The sequence below is a fragment of the Pelodiscus sinensis genome, chromosome 23 (genome assembly GCF_049634645.1).
Source record: "Pelodiscus sinensis isolate JC-2024 chromosome 23, ASM4963464v1, whole genome shotgun sequence".
Lineage (NCBI taxonomy): Eukaryota > Metazoa > Chordata > Testudines > Trionychidae > Pelodiscus > Pelodiscus sinensis.
In genome coordinates, this window is record NC_134733.1 from 7547801 (window position 1) to 7559894 (window position 12094).

At 42.6% G+C, this 12094-nt stretch overlaps 1 protein-coding gene and 1 long non-coding RNA gene across 4 annotated transcripts in view; both read right to left on the reverse strand.

Moving 5' to 3' along the window:
* CAPZB (capping actin protein of muscle Z-line subunit beta) overlaps nucleotides 1-12094 on the reverse strand; it is a 129846-nt gene that overhangs the window by 14370 nt on the left and 103382 nt on the right. For all 3 annotated transcript variants that reach the window (XM_006115053.4, XM_075906480.1, XM_075906481.1), the window contains exons 5-6: nucleotides 11507-11648; nucleotides 10896-11012 (exon numbers count right to left, since the gene is read on the reverse strand). In XM_006115053.4, the coding sequence (XP_006115115.1) occupies nucleotides 10896-11012; nucleotides 11507-11648 (259 nt within the window). The remainder of the gene's footprint in view (nucleotides 1-10895; nucleotides 11013-11506; nucleotides 11649-12094) is intronic.
* Nucleotides 1838-10886, reverse strand: LOC142819423 (uncharacterized). Its single transcript, XR_012897308.1, has 2 exons — nucleotides 10439-10886; nucleotides 1838-10397 (listed from the first exon to the last, which is right to left on the reverse strand). It is a non-coding gene; the product is annotated as an uncharacterized LOC142819423 (long non-coding RNA).

Below are 12094 nucleotides of genomic sequence, written 5' to 3' on the forward strand. Positions count from 1 at the left end.
CCACATCTGTATCCACAAAAAAGAGTTGCAGATATCTGCATCCATGTCCGCAGTTGCAGATAGCTGCAAATTTGCAGGGCTGGATGGAGACAGAAAGAAGGGCAACACAGAAGCTGTCTCGATTCGCAGCCCGCAGAGCTACTGATGAGGTGCACACTGCATGGAGCAGTCTGTCTAACATCTGGGGGCTGTCTCTGTAAAACAGCTGTTTCTTTATTCTTCAGCTCAGTGCTATTACTAACCAAATTTGGGAACAAACTCTCAATTCAGAATTTCCCAGTTATCTGCACCTTGAAAATTATTTATCTTCCAGCAGAAGTGGGAGAAATACAGGGGATGTCCCAAACTGCTATGGTTTGGGAAAGAAATACCATAACAGTTTGCTAACATCTATCAATATATTTTAGAAATGTGCATCTGTCTGTGAGTCCATTTGTTCAAGAACTTCTCTTAAATGCTTCATTCAAAGGGGTAGCTGAGTTAGTCTAACTGGAAAAACTTAAAAAAACCAAATAGTCTTGCAGCACCTTAAAGACTAATGAAACATGTAGGTGGTATCATGAGCTTTCATGGGCACAACCCCTCTGAAAGCGGGTTGTGCCCACAGAAAGCTCATGATACCATCTACATGTTTCATTAGTCTTTAAGGTGCTGCAAGACTATTTTTTTTTAAAGTTTCTCCTAAATAGTAAGAGCTGGGACCATTAAATTTGGTATGCAGCTTCCTCTTTTAATTTAAAGCAAGGTCAGTATTTGGCTGTGCCAGGAAAACAGGAAGCGCCTGAAATAGGAATATTTTCCAGAAATTAGATAAATTAAACTAGATACATTTCATGGAGGTTAGGTCCATCAATGGCTATTAGCCAGTATGGGTAGGAATGGTGTCCCTAGCCCTGTTTGTCAGAGGCGGGAAATAGATGATAGGAGAAGGATCACTTGATTCCCTGTTCAGTTCACTTCCTCTGGTGCACCTGGTTTTGGCAACAGTTGAGCACAGGATACTGGGCTAGACGACCCTTTGGTCTGACCCAGTCTGGCCTTTCTTATGTTCTCATGGCTGTTCAGAGGGATGCTATACTCACAGCGACTACTGGGGGCAGCGAGCACAGGGCAGAACTATACTGCCGAGTGAGGCAGCTACACCACCAAAAGAGTGGCCAGGTGGGGCTTGCCATCTTGCCTGCCACTGGACCAGGTAAGTGGGGCCCCTTGCCCCAAACTTCCCAGGAGCGGGGAGACACCCTCTCCTTCCCCTCCCTCCCTGCCCGAGTTCTAGTCTGAAAATCTAGAGCAGCTACAAGTTTCTCCTTTTAAGTGTCTAACAAGCCAAGAGGTGCATGTAATTAAATTGGAACCTTGAAGGCAAAAAGATAACCTGGGAGGGGCAGAAGGGAGAGGGGTGGAAGAGGGGAAGAATGTTAAGTTTTTCCCTTACATTACTCACATTGTTTACATTACAACAGGACATGTTGCCTACAAAAAGGATCTGACTGCAATAAAGGATGAACGTAAATCTGAACTATATAAGCACACATTATGTGAGGTTGAGGGCCATCAGTAAATTGACCAAATCTGGGACACTGGGGGGCATTGGAAATGGCTGATTTACTTCCACAGGCTCCCCACTGAATCTCCTCCACACCTGGTCAGGCCCCGCTTACTGGCAAAACACAATCTGAAAATAGAATTATTTTTATAAAACGTATTTTATTACGTCTCCATAAAATCTGCTGCCAGAAGGAAAACATTTTTATGTGCTGTAGAAGCCCAGATGTTATGAGAGGCTGTTTTAAGGGAGTTAGGAATCAGTCTACAGCCATGTTATACAAACAGCAGCTTTTCTTTTTTTTAAGTCTCCTTCAGTGGGCTGTTAATGTAGGGTTTCAAGCAGAAAGCCTACAGCTGCTATAAAAGGGGGCTAATTTACTTTGAAGGGAAATTCCATTCCGTAAGTTGATGTTAACAAGCAGCTCATCTTCCCACTGTTACTCCCCATCTGCCAGTGAGCTCAGTCAAAAAAAGCTAACACTCCAGAAGCAGCCTAGTCCCGTCTACATGTCTCAGTTACTCCTCTCCCATCCAAGATGTACACTGGCTGGCTTCCTTGCCTCATTTCCCAAGCCATCTGCTGCAAGTCCAACTGAGGGAAGTTCAGTCTACTAGGTATATTAAGCTTTGGATTGCTAGTAAGAGAGACTTGGGGCATCTCATATGCAGAACACAGCAGCTGCGTACAGATGGATGACTGCTCTCTGGACATTTTGCAAGGTTATTTACAGGGAAAAAAGGTAAAATGAAAGAGAAAAGTTGGATAAGTATTTTGATCCATTCTGAGCGTCCCGGAGAATAGTAGAAGATCTGAGGGAAATTCAGCCATGTAATTCTGAAGAACCCCCACCAAAGTATACAACTGTTGTGGAATGGAAAAAAGAGCAAACTTCCCTAAGGGAATTAAAAATGACCAGTTTTGACCAAAAGGTTCACAAGCCTGGCAGATCATGGTGGGGAAAAAAGTCAAAATGTTTGGACATCAAGCAAGGCAAACTTGGCAGTTTCTAGCAAGTTTCTTTGTAAATTCAAACCAGATCCCTCAAAATACAATTGAGGGTGTTAACTCACATTCCAGTATTGCTACAGTTTTGCAGAACACCACTGAAGATTTCTGCTTGTGCATGGCCTTCAAACCCACCTATATTCAACCATTCAGCCTCTTCCCCAAGTGGTAAGTATGTTCAAAGCCTTAAGCTACCCATCTTGTGAAAGAAAACTAGTTCTGCGCCCTGCTGATCTATGCATGCTCTTCCAGTCACATAAAGGGATAGGGAAGGACAACTGGAAAGTATGAAAAGTTCACATGCAGAAGCAGAAGGAATTCCCTGTGCAATTACTAGTGAACCTCATCCATTCTATTGAACCCCAAAGTATTATTCATTTGGCAAGCCCAGAGCAAACTACTATTTTTCCTTGAACCGGATCTGAACTTGACCTAAACATTTGATGCTGTATACAGAACCTGAACTGGAACTGAACTGAAATATTTATTATAAAATAACAAAATATGCACAAGACTATACAGAGACAGGCCTTCCTGGTAGAAATGAGAAGAAAAGGAGGCCAAGCCCATGAGTTGGGAGGGAGAGGGGAAGCTCAGGATCTGCCAGCACAAGGCAGCAGAGAACATATGAACCACCTATGAGAGTACATCCCCACAGTATTGGAAAACCCACAGGGAGTCCCAGAACCCAAATCAGCTGGCTCAGTCTGCAAGGCTAAAAATAACAGTGTAGACATTTGGATCCAGGTTGGAGCCTGGGCTTTGAAACCTGATGAGGCTGTAATCTCCAGTTGAGCTTGTATCTACAATGCTATTTTTAGACCCTGTGGGCCTGAGCCAGCTGACCTGGGTTCTGAAATGTGCTGTGGGTCTTTTATTGCTAGATAGCAGAAGTCTCTGAGGTTCCCCCCTACAGAGAGAAGAGGTAGAATGTTCTCTGGTCCTAGAATACTTTTCTAAGGCCAAGGTAATGGCTCTCCAATCCTTCTCCCTCTTGGAACAGGCCTCCTCCTCCCTTCCATCCCTAGGGAAGGTTCTCCCTCCAGCAAATCTAACAAAGCAGGACTCATTCCCCAAACTCAAATTTATCCTTTCACTGCAAACGTCCAACATGAAAGAGCAAATACTGGAAGATGTTTAGTTCGCTCAAATACCTCATAGAAAATATTATGTTTGACAACAGAAAAATACTGGAACACTCATGCAAAGTTAAAGGTTAAAAAAAATAAACATATGGCCAAAAATTAAAAGTTGCAACTCTTAATTTACTTCAAAGACGACTGAATTTTGATTTAAACCAGCTCAAAATCGGTAACTGAATTGGTGTTTTGGTTTTGAGCCTTGAAGTCAATAAAACCCAAAAACACTGAATGCAAATGAAATCCAAATTGAAACAAAAGAATTACTGGTTCAACTCTCTGCCCCAGACACAGATCATTTAGGTAACCAGGCATCTGCTAAGGAGGCGCACAATGCCTGTGACTACTGCATCTTAAAAAGATCCTCCTTCGTGGAAATACATTCCCTCACTTTTCACTTAGTTCTACAACATCTGGAAATCTGTGGGATAGGCCTTTACACGAACGCTCTACTTGACTAAAATATATGGCCTGCCTAATTGCAGAGCACAAGCTTGGGAGGATTTTCCTATTATGATAAATGGCAGAATGTCTGTATTGGTGTTTTACTGCACAGCGATATATCACAGGGCACTTCCTCCTGAATACAGGGAAAGCTCAGCTTGCAACAGACCAGCCTTCATTCTGCAGTGCAAGGTTTCCACCTTCACTATTTATGCATTTCAAATCTGACAAAAAAAAAAATCACCACCCCTGCGGTGCTTTAATCTGAAATTCCAGGCTACAGATTTATATTCTCCCCTTCTCACACCTCCAGACGTAGATAAACTATAGCTTGTGAGCCAGCTTCCTTCTCCACAAATTAGCACTTCCCTGCAATGTTCAACCTCACTTAACAAAAGCTACACAAACGTTTTTTGTGCATAAAAGCATCTCAGAAGACACCTGTTCATCTTACCTCTAAATTGGGAGCACCAAAGCTTCACCAACATTTTGGCTATCACACCCCTTTGCATTAATGGGAGCAAAATTAAGCAAGTTGCTTTTAACTTGAATAAAAGTGCCCACTGCCAAAACTACACCTCAGTCCCATCTCCCCCTACCTCCCAAATAACTGCCTGCCTAGCTACACAAGCATTTCCAATGTGTTAGGAAAAAAACAGCATCTGCTCTGCATCAGATTTGAACATGAATGGGGTTTACTTGTATCCACGGGAGGACAGCATGCAAGGCAATAATATTTGACCTAGATAGATCTGGTATTTGTCCTGTTCCCTGTAAATTAAAGATGGCCTGTTTCACTTTCAACCATGCACTATTTCCTTCTGTTCTTCCCAGTCAATGCAGACTACACATAAGTGACCGATTCACTCTGTCCTTTTCCGAGTTGCAACCTCAGCCCTCATATTTACTGAAGCCTGCCAATGTCGGATGTGAAGCTGGGAGTTACTTCCTCCATCTGGCCTGCACTGCCTCAATTTGCAGTTCTCTTGAACTGAGTCCAAGCTTGTCTCCAGAACATGAAGTGCTTAGGACTGCATCCTTGTTTAGGCAACTGCAAAAATAAAGATTTCATACTGACACTTCATGCCTTCTGTGGGAGGATTCTGGTGATAAAAGTCTATCTTTTCTCCTTTCAGACCAATAGAAGCCTAGTTCTGCAACGAATCAGAGGGTGTCTATAATTTCATTGCATAAGCAGAGGGAGTGATCCCTTATATAATGTGCATTTACATAGCACACTTGACATAATTAAGTTTTCCTTTAGTGACCCATTTTCATGTTGCATGCATTTCTTTTGTATAGTGCGTACTTATGGGAGGGAGTTTGAGTGGGGTGGGTGTGTGCGTGGGTCAGGATGGTGGCGTGGGGGGTGCTGGATCTAGGGTGGTGCTCACCTTGGGCAACTCCCTGCAAGCGGTTCCCCATGCTAGCTGTTCCAGGCAGCTCTGCACACTGTCTCTGCCAGCAGGTCCCCACCCCTGCAGTCAGCACTCAGAGCTGCCTAGCCAAACCCCCTCCTATGCTCCAACCCCATGTCCTAAGCACCCTCCCAGAACCCACACCCTCTGCAACATATACAGTTTTGTCATGTCTGGAATTTTAACCCTATTTTTCAGATTTAGTCTTCAATCTATAAAATGAATTTTTATATAACATAGTTTTCTAGGCATGTAACTATCATAAACCCTTATATAACACTGTACCTAGGTAGCACGTCTGTTCCACATAGATTTCTTCATGAAGCATCTAATAAGAAGTCACCTATACTTGAATTCCCTCCAAACCTTCTACCTCCAAGTTATTATCAGTGGATCACTGAACTGTATAGAGCTAGGCAGGATATTTATTGGAACTTTGGGGAATTCAGCAATTTTTCTTGTCTTGAATCAGGAAAAAAAAGTAAAATCTCAAAAAATGTCGCAAAATGGAAAAACCAAAACAAGTTTCTGATCAGGTCAATCAAAGCATTGTTTCCGTTTCAATTTTCTTCAATTTAAATTTCAAAACAAAAGTTTGAACTAAAATACTCAAACAAAAAAAGGGAATATCAAATAAACATTAAGAAAAACATGAAAGTTTTCCTGTTTCTGATCACAAGAAGAAACACTTTCCCCTGAAAATTTTATTTATAAAAACTCATCTTAAATCACCAACTCCAAATATAAAGATTAAACCGTTTGTAAATGAAAAAGTGCATTTGTTATGTCATCTGGAAAGGTATAGTATTGCAATGTGTATTTAAATAGCAAAACCTTTAGAGTTGGTCAAGGATTCTTATTTAAATGGAAAAGAGGTATGCCACTCACTGAATCATGTAAATATTTCACAGAGAAGTTACAGTGCCATTAAATTCACACATATTATCTATTTGTTGCCAATACAATTCTGACAGAGTATAACATTCCAATTGCCCTAAACCAGGGATGGGGTACCTGTGGCCCTCAGCTTGCCTGGATCTGGCCCCTAAGGCTCCCCCCCAGCATTGGGGAGCCTGTGCTGTCACTCCAGACCCTTCCCGCCCCCCCCCCCCCCCCGGCTACACCACTACAGGGCTGGGGGCACACAGTCTACAAACCTGGGGCTCCCTAGGCTCTGGTGTGCAAGGGAAATGGGAGTCTCTCTCCTCAGTGGGAGGCCACATCAGTGAAGGTTTGTTTTGCTTTTTGGTTCTCTCTTGTGTGCAGCCCCAAACGGATTTTTCTGTGGATCAGTGGTCCCCAACCCAAAAAAGGTTCCCTACCCCTGCCCTAATGCAACACTTAAAATACCCAGGAAACTACTTGGGGAAAATCACTCATAATGAAAGAACTTGGAAAATAAAGTTATTCTCAAACTGGAATAAGCATTTTTCAGGAATAACCTGTGACCGTTCAATTAGATAAACAGTTTGGATAACAGAATTCCACAGATGAAACAGGGACCCACTTGTCTAAAGTAACACAAAGAATCCAGATGAAGGCAGGGAAAGAACAGGCAAACAAGGAAGAGGTCCAGAGTATGACATATATGGTACTTGTGCCCGGAGACAATACTCTACCAACAGGAAAAGACTGCAGAAGAGGGGTACCATGTAATGATTGAGAAAGAACACTTCCTGACCCAACTGTCCAGGCACTTAATAGTGATGCTGGATTGGCCTTATCAAGAGTAACATCATCAACAGGAATGGGAATTAATGAGGAGCAAGTGTTTCCATTCTAAGCTACACATGGTTCCCTTAGCACAGCACCATAACCTTTAAATGTGAGACTTGCCCAGATTTTTGTAGTTGCCAGAGTGGGTAAATTAGGAGGCATTCCATTAGCTGTTCCTCTGCATCTGCTTCTTCCACCAAGTTAGTCGTTGGTGGAAAGCACACAATTTATGACAAGGAGACCAAATTATGGCTCCCCACAGAATTCCCTTTTGAGGCATCAAAAACAACTCTGCCATCAAATCACAAGACAGAGTATTTTGGAACTTGTGAACTCTTAAAAGGTTGCAATGAACCTCAGGGATAGTGCTATTCTAAGTTTAAATAGCCCCAAAGTTATTTCAAAACTACACTGGTGATCCTAAAAATACAGGGTTTCGAAAAATGTCAGTGAAAAAAATAAAATTAAGCACCACATTGATTTAAAAACATGATTTTACTTCAATTCTTGGGTAGACTGCATAAAACGCCTACCTAGGAAAATATATAGTTCTTTTCCTAAGAATAAGATACACCTTAGGTGATGGGACACACAGGCTTTTAAGCTGTGGTGTCCAACTAGTTCTGAAGCAGTAGCCACCTACAGCGGCTACTGCTACAGCAAACTAGAACTAGCCACACTCCATTGGCCAAGTAGCCACATGTGGCTCGTGGCTAGCGTGTTGGACACAACAGCTTTAAAGCATGAAGAGAAAAGTACTCTTGCTTTGAGGAGTTGTCAGCTAAACGCCTAAGCACTGTGCCTTAGACAGACATACAACGATCTCTGCCTGCACACACAGCATGCTAGCTTTTCAGAGGAGTCTGGAGATTTGTTGATTATCCATTTGCACTGGATTCTGACAAAGCTATTTTCCATAAATAAAGCTACTATGGCATTAGTGCAGAAAATCTCAGGCTTGAAGCTAAGTTGAGTTTCAGAGTTTTCCATTGTTTGTGCAGACGTGGTGCATCATTTCCCTAGTGGCTTTTTTATAGTTACTTACATTGGAAGCAGGCCTCTGCTTTAATGCATCACATATGAATTACATGATCTGCTGTCAAAATGACGACAGAAGCATGAATTTCCTCATTAAAGCTCAGAGGGAAAGTCAAACTAAACAAAGCCTAGTAGAGCAGGCCAAGGTGTACTGAGGACAAGCACTCTCAACAGGTTATTGTTTTCCTTGGCACAAGCTGTCATGCAGTTCAAGGCCATAGCCAGAGTCAAATTCCTGGTCTCCATTTCACAGCTAAGACTGAATGTGTTAGGAAGGCCTAGCGGTAGTTATTTGTCCAGGTCACCATAACCCAGGTATAATTACTATAAACATTTTCAAACAACGTAATGCACAACTGTCTCCAGATGCACATTTTTACTTTTCCATTAGTTTCTCTAAAACGTCAACAAAAGAAAAAATCATGTAGGTCCATGACAAGTTTTTGGTGTTTCCAATAGCAGCACAGTGCTTCAGTTCTGCTCTCTGGTTATATTACCTCTTTCCCCATTCACACCTGTCATGGACACTTGTAGCAATATGAACTGTTCTATTCATTTTAGAGTATGCACTGTCTGCCTTATTGCAGTCAATGTGCGTTTTAGAGATTCTCATTGTGGAGCTAAATTACTGGCCACTACCAGTATTTCAGATAACCACTACTACTCAATAAAAAGTGCCTTCAGCAGCAACACTTACGACTATTTAGACAAACTAGGCATCCTACTCACAAAAGACTGACCTTTTCCTGAAAAGGCAATGCAATTTGCTGTGGAGGGGATGTGGGGTTAAGGCCATGGGGCGGAGTGTATAAGGGAGACTGGGTTATGATCTGAGTCAGGGACTTGGGATGCCAGGTCCAGGAAGGGTTATGGGTACAGAAGAAGATTCTGGCCTGCGGGAAGGGTGCAGAAGGGAATGCAGGGTCAGGGAGGGATTGTGACCTGGAGGAGGTGGGGAAGGGGGTGCAAAGGGTTTAGGTGGTGGCCTGGAGTAGGTAGTTGGGGGGCAAATGCAGGCTCTGGCTCAGAGGCACTTACCTAGGTGTGTCCCAAACAGCAACTCTGCAGGAATCCTGCCTATGTGCTGGGTGGGCTGCTCCATGCAGCTCCACTCCAACACAAAGAGGGAAAGCGGGGAGGGGGGTAGGGGGCAGTGAGGGAGTGAAGAGGCTTCATTCACGGCCCCTGCTTTCAGCAACATTTCTCATCTCCTATTGGCCAGAAACTGACCAATGGGAGCTTGGAGATTTTGCTAGGGCTGGGGACACCATGTGAAGCTTTCTCCTTAGTGCTCAGAGTAATCAACAACCTGTTGTTTAAAGTGGGTGTAGCTGCTCTAATAGAAAGGGTGCCGGTGAGGCAGCTGCGAGCCAGATCCAGGGGCTTGGTGGGCTGCATCCAGCCCACAAGCCACTTCTTGTCCACCACAGGCCTGCAGTCTTAGGGAAAATGCAACAATATAGACAGAATTAATCTCACAGGCTAGGTTGGCTCTAGATAGACACATTTTTATAATGCCATCTGATCTTGTAAGAGTAGGCAGAAGCAAACCAAACAAGTCCATCTGTAGCTATGCAAGATCTAACCTAAAGGATATTCAACAGGAAAGCATGCAAGTGAAAGCTATGAAAATTCAACAACGCCACCCCAAACACACCAATAAGACTGACACTGGTACCTACATTCCTACTGAATTTACGATATTTGTTAACACTGCCATGAGAAACTTCTTATGGTAACAGGCTAGTCACTGAAGTGTTACTTGTCTTAATGATTGCAGCAGGAAAATCCCAGTACATATACATCACTTAGCACAATACGGCCCCTCACCCTGCTTGAGCCTTTTGGGTGCTACTGCAATACAAATGATGAAGGACATGCCTTGTGTTTGTAAGACACTGAATAGGTCTACAGAGGGATAAAACATCTGTAGCTGGCCCAGATCAGTTGACTGTGCTCATGGGGCATAGACTCCAGGGCTGAATTAAAATCACTGTATTCACCAGCGTTTTTTAAAGGGTGTTCCGCAGCACACCGGTGTGCCGCGGAGAACAGAGTTCAAAATGGCCACCCTTAAAAGGGCAATGCCTGAACAGAGTTCAAAATGTCCACTCTTAAAAGGGCAATACCTGCTCTCCTGATAAAAGGACAAACTGTTCAGGTTTTTTTGCTTAACTTCTTTTCCCCGTCCTTTTTCGTTCGTTTGTTTTGCTCAACAACTTTTCCCTGGGGGATTCTTTTTGGGGGGGAGGAGGAGAGGGTCAATAACTTTTCCCTTGGGAATGGCTGCCTTTAAAGGGGCAAGCCTTGGTGTTCCCCATAAAAATTATTGTTTGGTGTTACTTGGTCTTAAAAAGTTTCAGAAACACTGATATATATATATATATATATAAAAAAAATTTGGGCATGGAACCATGTGAGGGTGGAAGGTCCCACAGCTCAGGATCCAAATTGAGCTTGACCATCTAAACACAGCAATAGTTAGCCCCTTAATCGAAGCCTCATGAGCCAGAGTCAGCTCTAGCCATGCTGTGGGCCTTTTATCCCTATGTAGATATAGCCTCCAATGCTAGTGTATAGTAGTACCTGTCTGGTAAGGCTCCCTCCAAGGTTCATGGTACCAGAGCCAGTTTTGTTAGTTTGCAGCCATAACATCACTGTAGAGGTCAACTTGTAATGGGCAGTGCGACCGCTGGACTTTTCCTGGTAAGAGGAGGGAAAGATGATCAAGAAAAGTTAAAACATAAAACGTAAAAGTTGGCAAAGCACATGTACGTCACCTCAGCAGCCTAAAAACTGAAATGGCCATACTGAAGCCCATGTTTTATATTATAAAATATATACAGTCTCACTCACACATACATTTTCTACAGGCAAATATAATTCAAGCAATTTAACTTTCTAATGCCCCATTTTTATTACTTTATTGGTGATTTTATCTGCAGATCTTTAAATTAAAAATGTTCATAGTCACATAGAAGAGAACACAATTTCAATCCTTCTGGGATCTCTGATTACAACCCTGACTGATCTTCATCCAAACTGCTTAAAGGATTTTCAAAAATTAATGCAGGAAAGGTTTGCACAGTTCCTACACAATTTGCATTGTTCAGCTGAGCACCTGTATGCCTTAATTGTCTGGAATTAGCTGGCTTTTGTTTTCATTTAGGAATATTAGCTGCCCCCACAGGATGTACCTGAACTTCCACCACGTGAATGGAATCCCAGCATCCCTTAATCTTCTTTGAGCCATCTCCAGCTTTTTTAATTAGGATCACACCAGCGAAGCCATGATCCAAATCCCAGAGGTAGACAGAGGAGACTCCACCTTCAAAATACCTGCAGGAAGAGAGTCAATGCGCATAAGCGATCAGGAAGCCAGAATGAGCTCCAGGATTAGGATCCCAGATAAGCAAAAGACCCCAAATTCCAGGGGAAAAAAAATTGAGACTGCTGTTGAGAGCCTACTAGATACTTATAAACTTAATTTGCATAATTTTACATTACTTGTTTTAATAAACATGATTGTACTTTTCCTGTGAGAATAAAAACCTTACATTGGTTAGTGAGAAAGAGGTATTTACAGACGTCTCTCCAACTTGAGCAACAACCCCTCCGATTCCAATTAACTGCAACAGCTGTTACAGAGCAAGTTACAAACCAGGCTGAAAGTAAGGGCTGGATTTTATAATATAGTTTTTCCTTCTCACTACCAAGAGAGTCTGGAAATTTTTATAGCAAAGTCTGCTAATTAAGACAAAAGGGAACAAATAGGTAGCTTTATG